Raw genomic sequence first — 20646 nt, 5'->3', positions numbered from 1 at the left:
CCATTCAAATTGCAGAATTTTTCTTAAGCAAAATCAGCAATAAATTGTATTTGCTGGTATGGATGTCTCCAAATATACAGTAATACCTCGTCTTACAAAAACCTCGTCATACAAACTTTTCGAGATACAAACCCGGGGTTTAAGATTTTTTTGCCTCTTCTTACAAACTATTTTCACCTTACAAACCCTTCCGCCACTGGGATGCACCGCCTCTGGACTTCTGCTGCCAGCGAAGCATTCGTTTTTGGGCTGCTGGGATTCGCCTGAGGCTCCCGTCCATCGGAAACCCCACCTCTGGACTTCCGTGTTTTTGTGATGCTGCAGGGGAATCCCAGCAGGGGAATCCCAGAAGCACAAAAACGGGCGCTTCGCTGGCAACGGAAGTCCAGAGGTGGGGTTTCCCAGTGAGGGGAGCCTTAGTGAAATCGCAGCATTGCAAAAACACAGAGGTCCGGAGGTGGGGTTTCGAGGACTTCAGTGTTTTTGCAATGCTGCAATTTCACTGATGCTCCCTTCGCTGGGAAACCCCACCTCCGGACTTCCCTTGCCAGTGAAGCGCTCGTTTTTGCGATGCTGGGATTCCCTTGCTGGGATTCTTCTGCAGCATCGCAAAAGCACAGAAGTCCAGAGGTGGGGTTTCCCATGGAGGGGAGCCTCAGGGGAATCCCAGCAGCGCAAAAACAGGCACTTCGGCTGGCAAAAGGGGTGAATTTTGGCCTTGCATGCATTAATCACTTTTCCATTGATTCCTATAGGAAACATTGTTTCATCTTACAAACTTTTCACCTTAAGAACCTTGTCCCGGAACCAATTAAGTTTGTAAGACAAGGTATCATTGTAATTCTTTCAAGCATTCTATATGTAAATTATATATAATGTATTAATGTGTGTTTTTATGGAGAATTTGATGTATTTTTGCACTGGTGGAAGTACACTGCAAAGCTGGGGTAAATGCAGATCTGAAAAGCTCATTTTTAAAATCTTTATTTAGCTCTGGAAATGAGATGCTAGGTAAGTTTGAATTCTAATGTAAAGTGTGAATTTTGCCCCTGTGTCAACTTGACAGAGGGAGCTGTGCCAGCATGTATATATTTACTTACAATTCACAGAGAAAAAATTATAGAGACAGAAGGAAGCAAGAAACAAAAAACACTAAAGTGAAGCAGAGGCCAAGTGCATGCATGCAGTTTATTCAAAACATAGAAGGAAGCTTGGAGTGCTTTAACAAGGAGCAAACTATAAGTACAATGTAGATATTGAAGATATATGCCCTTTGCAACTAATCCTTAATCAGAATAGTAATGCATGCATTGAACTATGGCAAAACCCACTTAATCAAAAAGATGCAACAGAATTTTACCCTACAATGAGGAAACCTTCTAGCGTGTTATTTGGATTCAAACTTCTTTTTTTCTTTTTTGACATAAACTTGGCTTTTAGTAACATCTGAGTACAGAAGCAGACAGCCTACACGCATCATTCTCTTCGTTCCAACATTTCATAATTTCAATTCTGAACTCAGCATACTTTTTCTTTTTAAAAAGAGGTTTTAACAAGTGGGAAAATGAATGTGATCCCCATCCCCAGTCTAACTGCAAGTCTAACTATAACAGGGCAGAAAAAATATATCCAAGGAAGCATTCCCGTGCAAAAATGGGTGCAGAGGTCAAGAGAAGAAATCAGTGTTAAAATGTGTATACAGTAAGGGGAGGGAGAGGCAGGGGAAAGAAATGTGATTTGCAATCCCATCTTGGACAGTTAATAGGTGGCTTCCATTTCTGAAATGATTTGCTAGGCACCAAGGGCGAAAAAGGAAATCAAAAACTAAAATAAAATCCCGAATTCAAAAACAGGCAAAAATATATATATATTCCCAGTGTGGATTGAGGGAAAAGGAGCATACATGGGTTGGAGACTGCTTGAAGAGTCTTAAAGACAGAAAAACCCCCGGCTATTACATGCTGAAGCAATCTACAGTAAGCTATCTCAAATAAATATAAGGTCCTGCTATTTCTTTCCCATGGGGTGGGTAATCCGGAGGCCCTGTGAAATCCCAGATGCCTAGGCATGCCCCCCCCTCCTCCCAGAGCCTATTCTGTCTCTCTAAAATTGAGCAATTAATCATGGTTGGTTCTGGGGGAGGAAAGGAATGGCAGAAATAGAGGGGTTCTCAATTTTCCCCTTGGAGAGGGTTGGTTCTGAATTTGCTATGAGCCAGCCCCACCCACTCATTTGCCTTGGCCATGCCCAATACCTAAGGCTGGCTCCTGGCAAACCCTCAATATGGTCTTAATCTTCAGCATGGCTGTTCCCAGTCATGAATTTAATGATTCATGCATCTGTCTCCACATGAAGTCCCTTCTTCCCAGCTCCTGGGATTTAGTACATAAATTTTCGGACTGAAGAACTGACGGATGTGACTTGGACATTTCTAAGCCCAGAGCTGCTCTCGCCACGGGGAGCCCCAAATGCAGCTCCCGCCATGCCTCCAGCTCCAGAACTATGCACTCCCATGCCAGATCCACCAGGAACACAGGCGGCTCCTACACTATGGTGTATTCCACCATGGTGACCGCTTGCGCAGTTTCCATCTGCGGAATGACCTGAGGTATATCTGGCACCTCCAGAGGTCATTACATGCTTGCTGGTGTAGCCACCACTGCTGGCACTAACCCCTCCTACAGTTCCCAACCCAGCCCCGTGTGCCATCCCATGACCGACTCCAGCTGCCATGCCTCCTGAGCTTCCTGTAGTCCTGGGGCCCATGGTGTGGACACAAGGTGCACTCCCAGTAGTGAAGCCTTCTCCCATGCCACCGAAATTCCCATGGTTGTGTTCCACGCCTCTTCCTGCAGCAGCAGCGGCACCGCCGTAGGCCACTCCAACTCCCATTCCAGGGGGGCACTCACCCACTGGGTAGCCTCCGCTAACCATTGCTGTAAAGGGGGCAAACAAGACAGGTTCTGTTACTTAGACGGCAGGCTTGAAAATCTCAAGCAGACAATATTGGATTGCACATTTTCAAGCAGGGTAAGGGGGTGTTTTGAATGTACTCACCGACACTGACAGGGTTGCCTGTGTAAATCCTGTCAAGGTGAGAAAAGTGACAATTAGAACCAGAAATCAGGGTGGCTATGCAGACTATATTCTTTAAAGACTCAATATTTCAAAAACAAACATTTTGCATTCTTTGTCTATAGGCAGTACTATATTCACTGTGATAATGGTCAACACCACTATGTTGACCATAGTGCACCCACACCACTGCAGTTCTGATGTGCTAGCTTGTGGATAGCACATCAGAACTGCAGAAATCCATCTGGCCCTTAAATAGAGTAGAGTAGACTAGAGTAGAGTAGAGTAGAGTAGAGTAGAGTAGAGTAGACTAGAGTAGACTAGAGTAGACTAGAGTAGACTAGAGTAGACTAGAGTAGAGCAGAGCAGAACAGAGCAGAACAGAGCAGAGCAGAGCAGAGCAGAGCAGAGCAGAGCAGAATAGAATAGAATAGAGCAGAGCAGAGCAGAACAGAATAGAATAAAATAGAATAGAACAGAATAGAGCAGAGCAGAACAGAATAGAGCAGAGCAGAGCATAGCATAGCAGAGCAGAGCAGAGCAGAACAGAACAGAGCAGAACAGAATAGAGCAGAATAGAACAGAACAGAACAGATTAGAATAATAGGCAGATAAAAATAAAAGAATAGGTGGAGAAAAATGCTAATTCCAGTCTAAACATCTGGATGATTGTGCAACCAATATAATAAAGGTTATGAGAAGCCGAATGAGGTGAATCAGTCTTCCCAGGTTTCAAAAATCAAGAGAATTCTTTGCTGCCATCTAGTAGCTCAGTGGATTCTTGTACTACACATCTGATTTTCATAAAGAAAAAGTAGAATATAGTTCCAAGTGTTGCAAAGAATAACATCTTTTGGAAATCATATCTTCCTGCTGATTCTGGAAATGTAACCTCTGAGGTCTCCCAATAAAAACTAATTTAGATTCTAAGGATAGGTATATAAGGACATTTCTTATCTAGTATTCAGTTCTTTATTTTTAAAATTGTATAGTGCATTATTCCCAACCTCACCCAATCAAACCACCTAATCATAACATTGATGATTTATTGAGTATCTTTCCTTCCATAGATATAGCATATCGCCAATTTGATGCCTTCCTTTTTAGTCTAGCATTCTAAATACCAGTTTCCCATTGTAGCATATTTTATAACAGACATATAAAACATAACAATTTTCAGTAGGCGTTTGGGTATTCAGCCTTCCAATTATTGACTACTGATTAGGATGACTAGGAGCCCAATAATATATAGAAAACCACAGATTGCTATTCCCAATAGGCATTGCAAACATCTGTTTTTATGTTTTTCTAAGTATATTTAGAAGTGCACCTCACCTGCTCTCCTCTCCTTCCAGCAGTGCCTTATAGGTAGCAATTTCAATATCTAGGGCCAGCTTGGTGTTTAGCAGCTCCTGGTAGTCACGGAGTAGGCATGCCAGTTTATCTTTCGACTTCTGGTAGGCTGTCTGCAGATCAACATGCTTACTTCGAGCATCTTTGAGGGCAATGTCACCACGTTGCTCAGAGTCACAAATGGCTGACTGAAGACTGGCAACCTAGGGTTAGGAGCAGGAAAGATTAAGAAAATCTTAATCTAATTAAGGCAGAATATGAAACAGGGGCATATTGAATCTGATCCATGAATGTTGAAGAAACTAGCTAAAGAAACCATCGACTTTCCTCTAGGCTAATTAAATTGGTCAGAGACATTGATAGAAACAAAAACAGATAGAGAAGACACATGGAACAAATAGGGAAGTTAGTTGGGTTCTGAGAACTGTGTGGTTGGCCGATTTAACGGGTCATCTGCAGTCTCGTGTGGGCCGCGGGACTGCCGCTGCGGGCTCGCGCCTCTGCATGCAGCCTTTCAGAGCCGGCTAAGTGCCTGGGCACTTTCGCAAGCCTGAACATCAGCAGTCTGGCATAGTAATGTCTTTTTGCTAGGGGCATGCCAGGCGAGCCCTAAAAATAGGGCTGCACCTCAGGCCTTCCTCCTTTTGTCCCTGGCTGTAGAAGAACAGACACCCGCTTGCCCTCCCTATCTTTCAGTGTGCCATGAAGGGGTCTTCCATGGGAGCTGAATAGGAACTTTTTGCAGTCTCAGCGCTTTAGTTGCGACCATTTTTTTGCCTATTCCACACTGGGGAGTGAGGATGGACTGGTTAGGGGGTGTGGTGCATTTAGTCACAATTTTATAATTGGCTCTCCCTTTGGTCACTGGGGTTGGCAGGTTAGGGGCAGAAATGGGCAGTGGTAGCAACTGCGTGTTCTCCTTTAGGGCATCTTTTGAAAGATGATGGGCAGCCTCTCACCAGGAGCTCAATGTACCATGCGGCCGGGGCAATTGTTGAGGGGGTGCCCTTGGGACTCACCTATCCCAATAACCGCAAGGGGATGGAACGGTGAGCCCTCCCACATGCCAAGGCGTGGCCAGGAAGCAGGTGAAGGCATGGTACCTTCACCTTGTTCAGCAAGGAGCTATGCCCATAGTTGCCCAGGAAGGTTATTTGTGAATTATTTCCACCCCAAATTCTTAGTGGCCTCTGCAGGTCCTGGTTATTGGTTGATAATCAGTTAAAGTTCATTTAACTTTAATAAAGTGACCCGTGTAACCCAGCTTTTGTGTCCATGTTCTTATTCAGCATCTGACGCAAATAGGGGAAACTACATATTATTATTAATAATAATAATAATAATAATAATAATAATAATAATAATTTATTAGATTTGTATGCCGCCCCTCTCCGAAGACTCGGGGTGGCTCACAACAATGATAAAACAATATTATAGTGGCACAAATCTAATATTAAAAGAAATAACTAAAACCCTATCATATTAAAACCAGACAACACATACATACCAAACATAAATTATAAGGAGCCTTGGGAAAAGATGTCTCAAATCCCCCATGCCTGGCGGTATAGGTGGGTCTTGAGTAGTTTACGAAAGACAAGGAGGGTGGGAGCAGTTCTAATGTGAAAATCCACCATGATGCCTGCTGTTTAATACCTATGCCCCAAGGTTGAAACAGTCCATCCTCCCATTCTACTTCCATCAGCTACTACCATTCCATCTACTGTCCAGTAGCTCATCCCAATGGTACTTTTTCCAAAGGCAACTGGTCTTTGCTTTTCCTTCAAGACATTTCACTTGTCATCTGAGAAGCTTCTTCAATTCTGAAGAAGCTTTGGGACAACCATGACCTGGATGTCTGAGAATCTCCATAGTTATGTCCAGCAGCTCCTTATGCAATGATGAATGGGCAGATTGGTGCAGAGAAGTGATGGGATGGGGACTTATCAGTCAAGGCAAGTGATAGCAAAGGGGAAAGGAACTAAGATAGAGTCCACCAGCAGCAGCAACCCCTTTGTTCTCTTGCTATACATTTTATTGATATAATAGTGGTAGCATACTAATTGAGCACTAACCATGTTTCCAAGAAAAGGAATATACTGGAAGGTATCATTCCCAATGGAATATTTCACTCAGATGGATTTGATAAGCATGTTACGACATTATAATATTCCTGCCAACCAGGTGGCAGAGTAATTGTGCTATTTTTAATCCAGCCCTTGCTTTAACTTGCTCTTTAGATTTCTTCCCCACTTCCAGATTGCATTAGCAAACTTCACTTTATTTCATTTCGGTTTTTGTTGTTACAGGGCACTATGTATTATCTATGTAAACCAATCTAATCCAAATACACACTGCTCAAAAAAATAAAGCGAACACTTAAACAACAGAATATAACTCCAAGTAAATCAAACTTCTGTGAAATCAAACTGTCCACTTAGGAAGCAACACTGATTGACAATCAATTTCACATGCTGTTGTGCACATTCAACTTTGTACAGAACAAAGTATTCAATAAGAATATTTCATTCATTCAGATCTAGGATGTGTTATTTGAGTGTTCCCTTTATTTTTTTGAGCAGTATATTTTTGTTTTGCTTTGAAGTGAAGGCTGATCATGTTTTATTGAGCAGGCATCTAATCAGGAAATTGCAATATTTATGCCTAAACTGCCAATCTTATTTCCTAGTCTGGGCATTGTTTTCTCAATTCTGTATTGTGTTCTCAAATCTTTATATATTAACTGATAATTTATACTCTGAGAATTTGATAATCTGAAATTACTGCCATTAGCATTTGATTTCTGAATTTTGTATTTCTTTTCAATGGTTGTTTTCAACCCTCGAAACAGATAGATAGCTAATATGTAGCGACATTGATCAGCTTTTTTGAAGTCATAATGGAGATATTACATATTTTAACATTGCCATTTATTGTATAATATATGCCAGCCTTTGGCAGCTTCTATTTGTTTATAGCCACAGCAGGTGGCAGCATCCCATTGACTTTGGCTGGTGTGAAAAAAACTAATCCAAACATTTGGATTTGGAAGATTATTTGGAAATCCCAGGGTTAGATCAGGGAACTGAAAAACTATATATTCTAGAAGAAACTGGGGGCAAGTAGTCCAGAAGCCAAAAACAAATCAAGAGAGACTTTCTTATTCGTTTATATGGTAAGCCAACCCTATCCTTCAAATATTATCCTTTGTACATTTGTGGAGGGAAGGGGGATTATTTTATTTGATTTTTGCAGGGTTTTCCACTGTGGTATTTCTTAAATGAGAGTGAAAGAACACATTAATGGACATTTCAAAAGAGAAGAATCTTCAGAGAAAACCACAGTAGTTTTCTTTTTCTTCTCTTTGTAAGGATCAATAAGATCTCAAGATTCCAGATAATCTGTTTACCTGCTGTTGCAGGAAAACAAGATCATTCAAGATGAAGCAATAAAATAAGATTGACTCCCCTACCTGCTTCTTTGCATTCTCACTGTCCACTTGCAGCCTCTGGACCATCCTGCTGAGCTCTGAAATCTCATGCTGGTTGTTCTTCAGTTCTTCGTTGAATTTGCCTCGATTGTTCTGAATTTCTGCAATCTAATAAATGAAAATCAGCACCACTCTCACTGTCATTTGAGCAGTCGGTGGCTTATTAACATTCCTTCATCATTTGCTGTGATTTGTGGTATAGACCAGTGTTTTTCAACCAGTGTGCCGCGAGAGGGGAGAGAGAAAGAGAGAGAGAAAGCGAAAGAAAGCAAGAGAGAGAGAACGAGAGAGAAAGAAAGCAAAAGAGAGAGTGTGTGAGAGAGAGAAAGAGAGGGAAAGAAAGCAAGAGAGAGAGAAAGAGAGTGAGTGAGTGACAGAGAGAAAGAAAGCAAGAAAGAGAGAGAGGAGAGGAAGGGAGAAAGAGAGAGAAATAAGAGAAAACAGGGAGAAAAAAAAGAGAAATGAGAAAATGATTGAAGCAGAGAATGAGAGGAAAGAGAAACAAAAGAGAGAGAGAAGTGACTCTTGATTTAAAGCATATTATAAAAAGCACCCAAAGAATAAGAGAGGAAAACCCCCAGCCCTCACCTGTTTCTGGAAATGGTTCAAGAGTGTGTATACATACACACAACGGGGGATAACATGTATAATATGTACTGTCTTAGAGTGTCATTTTGTGTCATTTTGGTTGGTGGTGTGCCGCAGGATTTTGTAAATGTAAAAAATGTGCCGCGGCTCAAAAAAGATTGAAAATCACTGGTATAGGCCACATCAGGTATGGGATATAACTGTCTGTTATAGCTGTGATTTGTAGGAATAAGCTGGACAGGAAGATAGCAATAGCAATACCACTCATATATCACTTTACAGTGCTTTACAGCCCACTCTAAGTGGATTACAGAATCAGTATATTGCCCCCAACTATTTGGGTCCTCATTTTACCAGCCTTGTAAGGATGGAAGACTGAGTCAACCTCAGCCAATCATTATTGAGGGAATCAAACCCTGGGCAATGTGAGCAGCGTTAGCCTGCAACACTGCATCCTAACCACTGCACCACCACCACTGCTGTTATAAGATCTGAAGAAAGCAATAAGACTTAGGGGAGGAGAACATTGTTACTTTTCCTAGTGGTCAAGGGCTTTGTTGAAGCCTCTCGACTGACAGTCCATGCCAAGGTTTATTTTATTTATTTATTTCTTAAATTTGTATGCCGCCCCTCTCCGTAAACTCAGGGCGGCTCACAGCAGTAATAGAAAAAACACTGTTCAATACAAATCTAATAATTAAAACTAAAAACCCATAATTTTAAAAAAACATGCACACAACATACCATGATAAACAATATAGGCCTGGGGAAGTTATCTCAGTTCCCCCATGCCTGAAGGCAGAGGTGGGTTTTAAGGAATTTATGAAAGGCAAGGAGGGTGAGGGCAGTTCTAATCTCAGGGGGGAGCTGGTTCCAGAAGGTCGGGGCCGCCACAGAGAAGGCTCTTCCCCTGGGACCCACCAAACGACATTGTTTAGTCAACGGGACCCGGAGAATGCCAACTCTGTGGGACCTAATCGGTTAGTGGGATTCGTGCGGCAGAAGGCGGTACCGGAGATATTCTGGTGCGATGCCATGAAGGGCTTTATAGGTCATAACCAACACTTTGAATCTTGACCGGAAATTGATCGGCAACCAATGCAGACTGCGGAGTGTTGGTGTAACATGGGCATACCTAGGGAAGCCCATGATTGCTCTCGCAGCTGCATTCTGCACGATCTGAAGTTTCCGAACACTTTTCAAAGGTAGCCCCATGTAACCCCCAACTCATGGATGACTTTAAGCAAATGAAGCGCTCAATTGTTGCATCTTGAGCTGCTCGATTTTCCAAGCAAGGTACCTGTGACTATCAAACTAATACTCACCTTGCTGTGGTAAAAAGCTTCAGCTTCGTGCTTGCTGGTGTGAGCAATATTCTGATACCAGGCCTCTACATTCTTAAGGATGAGGTCCATATCCAGATCACGTGTATTGTCCATTTTCAAAACCACAGAAGTGTCACAGACTTGGCTGTTGAACTGAGTTAATTCCTGTAGAGCAAATGATTCCAAAATAAGTGCCCACATCCTTGTAGGGATATATGAAACATTACATGCACAGACTGTGGAATGCAAAAAAACCCCCACAACACCCAGTTACTTTCGGAAGTGCCATTCCTGATGCCACATATGCAGGCTTCTGGTGTTTGAGGCCAGACATAGGGAAATAAGGGACTGTTTTGTTCTGTGCACAGAATGATTGCTTTGGTCTTGGCAGAAATCACTTAAGGTGAAGGTGGGAGAAATGGGATATAAGCAGTGAAGGGCTACCAAACGTTTTACTACCACACTGTGGGCGTGGCTTATGCAGGACGCACTGCATTTTCTTTCAATATCTTTCAGTGCAAATTGGGTACTCTGGGGCGGAGCTCCATTTTTGCTACCCCACTGCATTCTCCCCCATCCGGGCATCATCCCACGCCTGATTATAAGCCAAATTCATTGTGAGTTGGGGGGGGGGAGGTTTGAAGGAAAGAGACTGAAAAAATGAGTGGATAAACAAGGCAGTGTGATGTGCAATGGTAAGGATTATAGAGAGCAATAATTACAACTGAAGGGGGAGAGCAGTGATGAAATCCAATTGTTTTTACTACCAGTTCTGTGGGTGTGGCTTGGTGGGCGTGGCATGGCTTGGTGGGCGTGGCATGGCTTGGTGGGCGTGGCATGATGGGCATAACTAGGGGAAGGATACTGCAAAATCCCCCTTCCCACCCCACGCTGGGGACAGCCAGAGGTGGTATTTGCTGGTATTCTCCAAACTACTCAAACTTTCCACTACCGGTTCTCCAGAACCTGCTGGATTTCCTGATGGAGAGGGATGGGAAAGTATTGAGAATATAGGATGAATGGGCAGAATGGTGGAACATACCATGATAGAAACTATTGACAAGAAGAGCTATCGGGGGAAATAATATGCATTGTATTGTCCTATAGGCCTATCTGGATTATATTTCACCTGAAACCTGGAATATCCAATGCATTCTGGGTTCCAGTTCTGATCCAAAATGGTTCAGGATCCTCCAGAACATGACAGTTTGTTCCAAATTTCAAATGAAACATTTCCCTTGTTTCTTGTAAACCCTTATATTATTGCCTTCTACTGCTTAACAATTAATGTATGCTGGGCAGAGGTGACATGCTCCTGGTTTGGGTGTGCTTGCCAGTAGTCCGCAGAGCTGGTGGTGATGGCAATGTGAGGCTTTGCCCACCTGCCTAGACACTGCCATTTGGGTTCTTTTACCCTCTGTGCATGCACAGAATGCTTTGGGCATGCGCAGCAGGTAAAAGAACCCAAATGGCAGCGTCCGGGCAGGTGGGCGAAGCAGACAGGCCGAGATCAGGAGCATATCAGCCCTGATGTTGGGCTTCTTTTAGGGCCCTACAAAAGAATGCCAATAAAAGAGCGCATATCAAATAATAATAATAATAATAATAATAATAATAATAATAATAATTCTTCTGAATACGAATTCTGAAGCATAACACACCAGACATTGTGATCATGGAGAAAAAGAAAGTATGGATCATCGACATCGCAATCCCAGGAGACAGCAGAATTGAAGAGAAGCAGCTAGAGAAATTAGTGAAATACGAAGATCTAAAAATCGAGCTGCAACGACTCTGGCATAAGCCCATGAAAGTGGTCCCAGTGGTACTTGGCACACTGTGCCAAAGGATCTCAGCGGACATTTGAAAACCATCGGAATTGACAAAATCTCCATCTGTCAATTGCAAAAGGCCGCTTTACTGGGATCGGCAAACATAATTTGCCGCTACATCACACAGTCCTAGGTACTTGGGAAGTGCCCGACTGGTGATGAAATACGAAATCCAGCATAGTGATCTCGTTTGCTCTGTTATACTGATAATAATAATAATAATAATAATAATAATAATAATAATAATAATAATAATAGTTTATTACATTTGTATGCCGCCCCTCTCCGCAGACTCGGGGTGGCAAAGCTGTTAGAGCCGTAGTAGAATTAGGACCACCCACCCACAATTATATGATGTTGTTAAAAGGGAGTTGTTGCTATTTTCTCTCTCTATTGATATATTACCAACAGGTTTCATAAGAACTAGATACCCACCTCTGCAAAGATACACCTTAGAGTGTCCAATTCTTGTGCGAAAACATCAACTTTAGATTCCAGCTCTTCTTTAGTGAGGAAGACACAATCAACATCCTAAGTAGAGAGGAAAACCATATAAGAAATTGTATTTTTTTTTAAAGGGGAATTTAAAAATTATTTTTATGGGGCAGGGGAAGTTTATATATTCATTAAGGTATTGTAAAAAAAACACATTTTTTAAAATTATTATCTCAAAATGAGTGAAAGATGGTACAATTGTTTAATAATATTTGAAAGTGAATGCCGTGAATTGCGGGGCAGTTGATTGTTAAGCAGATGTTCCTAAGTGGCAGCATTTAATGTGAAATCTTATAAATCCATCCAAGAATGCTGATGGGTAAAGAATGCAAACTTGAAATAGGTTTAAGAATAGATATTAGAGTCTATTCATCCCAGAAATTAATGTTTGTTTGTCTTTCCTCTGAATGTATTGCCATCATTTAATGTATCTATGGAGGTCTATCTAGACTAAAGAACCTCCAAGTGCAAAGTTTCCAGTATTTAGCATTGTGTTTCATAATTACCTTTTTCAGCACCACAAAGTCATTCTCTGCTGTTGTACGTCTATTAACCTCGTCTTCATACCTGCGTTAGAGAGAAAGGAAGGCTGGTTCTTAATGTCAGAAACATTTAAGTCAAAAGCAGCTCTCCCTAGTATGTTTTCTCCAGGTAATTTTGGCACCTTTTCATTCATCTAGTGAAAAGACCTCTAGGTTCTCTTCAAGGCCAACAGACTCACGCCAGGTGGCTTACATATAACAGACATAAGCAAAATACCACAACAGTTTGTTTGTTTGTTTGTTTGTTTGTTTGCTTGCTTGCTTATTTGTTTGTTTGTTTGTTTGTTTGTTTGTTTATTTATTTATTTATTTACTTACTTACTTACTTACTTACTTACTTACTTACTTACTTACAATTTGATTTGATTTGATTTGATTTGATTTGATTTGATTTGATTTGATTTGATTTGATTTGATTTGATTTGATTTGATTTGATTTGATTTGATTTGATTTGATTTGATTTGATTTGATTTGATTTGATTTGATTTGTATGCCGCCCCTCTCCGTAGACTCGGGGCGGCTCACAGCAATAACAAAACAATGAATGACAAATCTAATATTTAAGTAACTAAAAACCTCTTATTAAAAAAGCAAAACATACACACAAACATGCCATGCATAAATTGTATAGACCTGGGGGGAACTACCAAAGCAGCAATTTGAAACTCAAGCAAATCCCTAGGTCAGTGATGGTGAACCCATTCCTCTCTGCCTATTGAAAGCATGTATGTGTCAGCAGCCATAATGCAATGTGTGTGTGACATTCACCACATGCTCCCTCACCCTGTGCATTTGCATGTGACAACCCCATGCTCCCCCTGCATCCTCCGGAGAGCCACTAGAGCCCAGGGGAGGCTGTTTTTGCCCTCTGAAGCTTGGGGAGGGTGCAAAATGGGCCTCCCAGAAGTCTGGCTGGTGGGAGGCACATGTGCATGCAGGGTGGAAGTGATCTGGGTGATGGCTCATATGCTGGGAAAAATGGTTCTGTGTGCCACTTCTTGTATGTGTGCCAGGTTCACCATCACGGCCCTAGATATTTGTTGGAAAACTGTTTTTTTTTTTTTAAAGCAGACTGATGATACTCAAGGTGTTCCATAAAATGGAACAATTAAAAAGAAAAGCAAAGCAACATCCCTTGTTCTTACACTGTAATTACTGTCCTGGAGCTATCATATCATGTAGAGAGCTAGTTTGATCTAGTGGTTAAGGAACCAGGCTGGAAACCAGAAGGTTGAGTTCTCAATCCTGTCTTAAGTCATGAAAGCCTCTGGGTCAGGGGTAGGCAACATTGGCTCTTCTATGACATGTGGACTTCAACTCCCAGAATTCCTGAGCTAGCATGATTGGCTCAGGAATTCTGGGAGTTGAAGTCCACAAGTCACAGAAGAGCTAACTTTGCCTACCCATGCTCTGGGTGATTTTGAGCTGGTCACTGACTTTCTCTGCCCAGAATGTCAGAATCTGGTGACAAGCCAGTCAGCCGATTCAGATGGATCAACACTTGGCTGATCTGAAAAAAGAAGACCCTGCACTTTGTGGGAAAAATGCTAGGAAGGGCGGTGGGTGAGGAGAGGGTATCATGAACTCAGTGGCAATGTCAATACAATTGGTAATGTCAATACAATTTTTCAACTTGAGTTTCATTGGGATTGCTGCTCACAAAATTCTCAGCCCTACTGGATTCGCCTATCTGGAGAATGCCAGATGGAATAAATACAGATAGTCCTTGACTATCATTTAGTGACCATTCAAAGATACAGCACCCCTGAAAAAAAGGTGACTTACGACCATTTTCATGCTTATGACTATTGCAGCATCCTGATGGTCATGGGATTAGAATTCAGATCCTTGGCAATTGACTCATATTTATGATGGTTGCAAGTGTCCTAGGGTCATGTGGTCCCCTTTTGTGAGCTGCTAACAAGCAAAGTCAATGGGGAATCCAGATTCACTTAACAACCCTGTTTAATTCATTGAACAACTTCAGTGATTCGCTTGGCAATTGTGGCCAAAAAGATAGTAAAATATGGCAAAATGCACTTAACAAATGTCTCGTTTTGGGCTCAATTGTGAATGTAAATCGAGGACTATCTGTGTTTAGATCCTGCCTGGATCCCGATAGACCTTATCTTGAAATGCAGCTGATCAGATTCTTATCTGGGGAGGAGATTTCAATATATTGCCAGGCTTCAACCTTCCAAATATGTTTACTCACCTAGACCTATATTCCTCAACTAGTTCCTGCATGTTCTTCTGTTCGTGTTCCAGTTTGTCTCTTTCACTTAGGAGGCATTCCAGTTGTTTCTTAAGCGAGGCAGTGAAATTCTCATAGTAGGCTTCAAGGTTCTTGCGGGTAGGCTGAACATACTGGTTTAGGAGTTCCCACTTAGTAGCAAGGACTTTGTTTTGCTGCTCCAGGGATCGAACCTGAAAGAAACAATCTCTCCAGTTTAAGTCTTCCAACTAAACCAGTTTCTTGCAGTGGATTAGCTGAGGGTGGCCTTATAACAAATAATCTAGGGAATCCTGCATTTTTTAATAGTGAGATAGCTTCAGGGGGCTTCGGGATGTCTCACTTGCTTCTAGGTTATTATTAAAGCTACAGTCATTCCACTTTTCTTGGTATCCGATAATCTAGTGAAAAAGCACAAATTATGTGTGACCTAGATTGTGCATCCTCCCTGAGAAAACATTTGAAATTGGTATGAATCAAACACAATTTTAGTCTCTTGTGTGTTTATTTTAAGCTGAAGGCCATTTCACAGATGCAACGATAGCCTGTTGTTGGCTATAGCGCATTCGGGAAAGAACCGCACCTACTTATTGCTCTCTGCAATTATAATTATGCTTGGCAAACTATTTTTCTCACAGCTCCCCAGGCTCTGTGCCCTGGAGTAGCAGCTGTCTGTCAAAGAAAGAACAATTCTTTTCACCTGCTCACTTTGCCTGCCGATGCTCATATTGCATGACAGGTGAGCGGATGGAAAAGGAGATGGGGCCGATGGGGAGAATTTGGGAAGGGAGCTAATTAGTCCTTGGCTTAGCTTGGAAAAAAAAATTGCAGTAGGTGGGTGGGGAAATTGAACATTGCTCAAAACTCCCCTATCAATCCATCAATCTGCAGTATCTATCATCTGCTTCAATCAGTTGAGCATCTGGACTCAATTCTGAAACAGTCTATACAGATCCAAGTTTGTCTCTTGGAGATTTATTTATTTATTTATTTATTTATTTATTTATTTATTTATTTATTTATTTATTTATTTATTTATTTATTTATTTATTTATTTATTTATTTATTTATTTATTTATTTATTTATTTATTTATTTATGTTTGTATGTATGTAAGCATGTATTTATTTGTTTGTTTGTTTGTCTGTCTGTCTGTCTGTCTGTCTAGTTAGTTAGTTAGTTAGTTAGTTAGTTAGTTAGTTAGTTAGTTAGTTAGTTAGTTAGTTAGTTAGTTGGTTGGTTAGTTAGTTAGTATGTCGCCCCTCTCCGCAGCCTCGGGGAGGCTCAAAGCAACAGAAAACAATATATAATACAAATTCAATCATTAGAAAGCTAAAAACCCATAATTTTAAAAAAAACATGCTGGGATATGCTGGGATTACAGTTCCTCAGACTTTCCAGCCTCAGGGCTATTGACCCATTTTCTTAGGAAGTCTAAGACCTAGGGAGGGAGCCAAATGGAGAATGCACAACTATACCAAAATAATATGGTGGAGTGAAGTTATAGATCTGTGAGCTCTTCTGCTTCCAAAACTAGATGGGATACTGATGGATATTACAAAATTTCTCCCAAAAAAAAAATCATATTGAATGTAGCTCTAACTCTTAGATGTGTAGGGATTGTAGTCAACTTTTGTCTTGTTGATGCAAGCATAATAGTTCACAGAAGAGGCCTTGCTGTTGATTGCCACAAAGTAGGCCTTTTGTGTAGTTGGTCATTTGTACAGGAGAGCTCAACTATTATATGTTTGAGGTAAATCATTTGTGAGAATTGGTGCTTAATTAACTTGATTTGTCATGGATTGATTTTAATTATATTTATCTTTCTCTTGAGTGTTTGACAAAACATTTAAATATTTTATTACCATCATGTTTGGCATACTACTCTAATTAATATAGCTTTTGCATTCCTGAATTCTCTATTTTAAGTATGCTTTTTCTTGCCTGCTGCTCTAAAAATTAGTTGGTTTATAATTCACTACTGACAATTCAGGAGCTTTAAGTGTGGTTTAAATAAATATTTTTATCTTTGTCTACCACTGGGAATTAAAATGGTGTACTTCACATTTTTTGCCGTTCAGGCTACCTGAGGTAGACAGTCTCTTACAGCAATAGCTTCATGCAGTTTAGATATAGAGCTAAGATGGTTGAGACCAAGCTGAAATAATTTACAAATATTTTTTTTCTAATCATTTAATCGATGGGACAATATGAATTTATAGTCCTGCTGCTGATGAATTAACCAAACATAAACTACACATAAACCTACAAAGCATAGCCCAGAGAATAGAACAGAATAGAATGGAATGGAATGGAATGGAATGGAATAGAATAGAATAGAATAGAATAGAATAGAATAGAATAGAATAGAATTTTATTGGCCAAGTGTGATTGGACACACAAGAAATTTGTCTTGGTATAGAGCTAAAAAGAAAAACTAAAAGGAATTTCAGTTCTCAATGTTTCATGGTGAAAAGAAAGCAATTTCTGGGGGGGGGGGTGTTTGTATTAAAGTATGAGGTATGAGGAGAGTGGGATGATCCTGCTTAGTTTAGAAGCTAAGCAGGTTGAAAACTGGTTAGTATTTGGATGGATGGCTTCTAATGAATGCCAAGGTTGTCAGCTAGACTTGAAACCTCAAGAAACATTTCAGAAGAAGAGTGTGAAAATCTTACTGTTGCAAATAATATCCATGTAATAGACAACAAAATAAAGAATATATCCCTGTAATCTTCAGCAGCTCAGCTCAATTTAAATGAAGCTACCTTTTATACAACAAGTACTCAAAATATTGATCTTCAGACATTATTATTTTTTCTTCCATTCAGTTGTGTCCAACAAGCCCCTGTAGCTTTCTTGGCAAGATTTTTCACAAGTGGTTTGCCATTGCCTCCTTTCTGGGGTTGGCAGAACATGACTGGCCCAATGTTTTTCAGCTGGCTTCAAGCACTAAGTCAGACTAGAATTCACAGTCTCCCAGCTTCTAATTTGATGTCTTAACCACTACACCAAACTGACTCTCAGGTTCCAGATTAGTAGTGAGTTCTAAATCCCATTGCTACCAATTCACGTGCATACAATGCTTCTGCACATGCGCAGAAGAATTCTGGGTAGGTGGGCAGAGTCTCCTGCTGCCGCCACTACCCGTTCACTAAATCGGGCCAAAACAGAAGCAACCCACCACTGCTTCAGATATTCTAACTCTTTTTGGTAAGTGAATTTTTGCAACAGCAAAATGCTTCACGTACTCAGATGACCTCACAATTGCTGACAGACCCTCCATGGTGATCATGATATGATTTTGTGGCTCTGATTTATCATTAAATTAGACTTTAGAGTTTAAAGAAAATAAAATGGAAAGAAAGGAAAGAGCTTCTAATTTTTATTGCTTCCGTCAATGTTCAGTTCAATTACAGTGAATTAGGATTTTGACCCCCGTTTCCTATTTAGATACCTTATTCTCATGAAATGGATCTACACAGATCCAGGTAATAACTTACTGAAACAATTGCATTTATGAATGCCTCCCTCACTTTTCTGCCTGGCCAAGTCAATCACGTCCCTCCCCTGTTATAATTTCATTTTGGATTTTTAAAAAAACAAAACCAGGATTTTCTATTCAGCAAATATAAAGTTAGATAATACCAACACTTGTAAAAGGAATCTTAATCTTAATGTTAATTGAAGTTGGAACAAGGCTAGGATTGGGGTTAGAAAAACCAGGTAGTTTTGATTGAGGGGTCAAAACGTCAGAAGAATAGAATAGTAGAATAATAGAATACATTTGCAGTAGGTCTGAAGAGCATTGAGCAAAGCAGAAAGATTGATATGAAGGAACTGAAGCTATTGCCATTTAATAAAGGAAATCTCAGCCCACCAAATTCCTGGTTCAAATGTTCCCCCTTAGAGAAAGTTCCTCCCCACCCTCCAGTTTGGTGAAAGCATAATGCTAATCTCTGTCTCAGGGTTTTTACCTTATTTATTAAGATAACAAAGCCGGCAAACTGAATTCTAACTTTATTCCCAGTCTCTCTTGATGCATACAAACAAGCAAGTAAGTCCCTCTTTATGAAATGTCATAATTCGGGATAGATTTCTTATAATTAGTTCCTAACATGGCAAAAAGAAATGCAATGGGGCATCTTCTAGATGTTTGTTTATTTATTTTTATTTATTTATTTTGTCCAATACATAATACATATTGAAGAGAAAGATATGTAATAATATAAGTAAAGAAAAGAATAGAAGAAAAGATATAGAAGTATAGGTGAACATATTTGAAAGGAAGAAAAGATAAATGAGATAAGGAGAGACAATTGGACAGGGGACGGAAGGCACACCGGTGCGCTTATGCACACCCCTTCTCGAATGAGAAACAAGATAAAGAAAGGGGGATGGGTTATCCCAAATTATTCTTAAACATTTAAAATTGAAAGTGGAAAAAAGAAGAAGAAAAAGATGGACAAACTCCTACCTTATCAATGAAGCAAGCAAACTGGTTGTTCAATGTTTTCATCTCTTCTTTCTCAAGCGTCCGTGCTTTTTGCTCCTCAGGGTCAACTCCAAGAGAAAGTGGCTTCAAGAGGCGCTCGTCAATAGAGACCCCCCGGATCCCTTCGCTTCTGGTGCTAGTCATGCTGTTCATTCTACCAAATCCTCCATATCCACTCTGGCACTCAACACCTCCATAACCTCCACCAAACCCTCCACCATAACCAAGGCCCCCCATCCCCATCGCTTGCCCACTCATTCCCATGCGCTGTCCACCAACTCCTCCATAGATTTGTCCTCCATAGCCTTGGCTGTAAGATATTCTTTGGCTTCCCCCACCAAAATTATTCAGGCTCATGCTGGAGTAACCGCCAGTCCCACATGGTCTTCCATACGGCTGGCATGGAGGAGCAGAGCTTCGGCCACCCACCATAGAAGCGGAAGAAAATCGCCTTGATCCACCTAAGCATCGAGACCCAACAGGTATGTTCATGGTTAGGATTGGTGTTTCTGGGTTTTTTTAAAAGAGTTGAGCAAACTATTAGTGAAGCAGTTGAATGAGGGAAAAGCAGAAGAGTGAAGGCAAGAGAGTCCCTTTGATTTGCAATCAGGGCTTCTCTCTTTTATATGGCTCAAGAGGTGCACGAGATGCAAAAACAAATTACTTGAAACAACCTGGGTTTGGTTTGCCTAGCAGCTAGAATCTATGCTCCCGAGCAAAAATCTTTGTCATATATGGGAAATAACGTGGAATTAAAAGAAATTGCTAGGCTTGCAAGCTTCCCTCTCTGTCTCTTATGTCTAGCTTTAATTAATCTGCTTCCTTAATGTATAATTATCATCCACCAAAATACTTCAAGTGGTTTATTTACAGGGCAGTTTCACTTGCAGCTTCATCTCTTTTTATGTTTAATTATCTGGATGGAATGCACCATTCTTGATAAGGAGCAATGGTTTGGATGTGTTTATTTATTTTCTCTCCCACATGGAAACAAGGTGCAAGAAGAGGTGGAATGCATTAGGAGACAAAAATCTGACTCAAAGCAAAAAATTCAAAGCAAATTTAGTTACTCACCTAACTAAAAAACATAAAGCAATCTTCCACCCCCTTCTTGAAATAATGTTAGTCAAATGTCTTGAGGGGAGAGTCGATCAAGCCTAGATCCCCAAATTGGTACCCACAGATATTAAGATATTACCCAGGGCAGGAATCCCAAATCTG

The 20646-nt window shown here is 40.7% G+C and overlaps 1 protein-coding gene across 1 annotated transcript; it reads right to left on the bottom strand.

Annotated features, from left to right (window-relative positions):
• Nucleotides 1-2143: 2143 nt before the first annotated feature.
• LOC139158699 (keratin, type II cytoskeletal 4-like) lies at nucleotides 2144-20008 on the bottom strand. Its single transcript, XM_070736027.1, has 9 exons — nucleotides 19408-20008; nucleotides 14917-15128; nucleotides 12665-12725; nucleotides 12099-12194; nucleotides 9832-9996; nucleotides 7901-8026; nucleotides 4411-4631; nucleotides 3058-3086; nucleotides 2144-2936 (listed from the first exon to the last, which is right to left on the bottom strand). The coding sequence occupies exons 1-9, from the start codon at nucleotides 19915-19917 to the stop codon at nucleotides 2380-2382; spliced, it is 1977 nt and encodes a 658-aa protein (XP_070592128.1). The 5' UTR covers nucleotides 19918-20008; the 3' UTR covers nucleotides 2144-2379.
• Nucleotides 20009-20646: the final 638 nt, after the last annotated feature.

The sequence above is a fragment of the Erythrolamprus reginae genome, chromosome 2, assembly GCF_031021105.1.
Source record: "Erythrolamprus reginae isolate rEryReg1 chromosome 2, rEryReg1.hap1, whole genome shotgun sequence".
Classification (NCBI taxonomy): domain Eukaryota; kingdom Metazoa; phylum Chordata; class Lepidosauria; order Squamata; family Dipsadidae; genus Erythrolamprus; species Erythrolamprus reginae.
The sequence above is the reverse complement of the archived record's forward strand: the minus strand, read 5'-3'. Positions and strand labels throughout refer to the sequence as shown.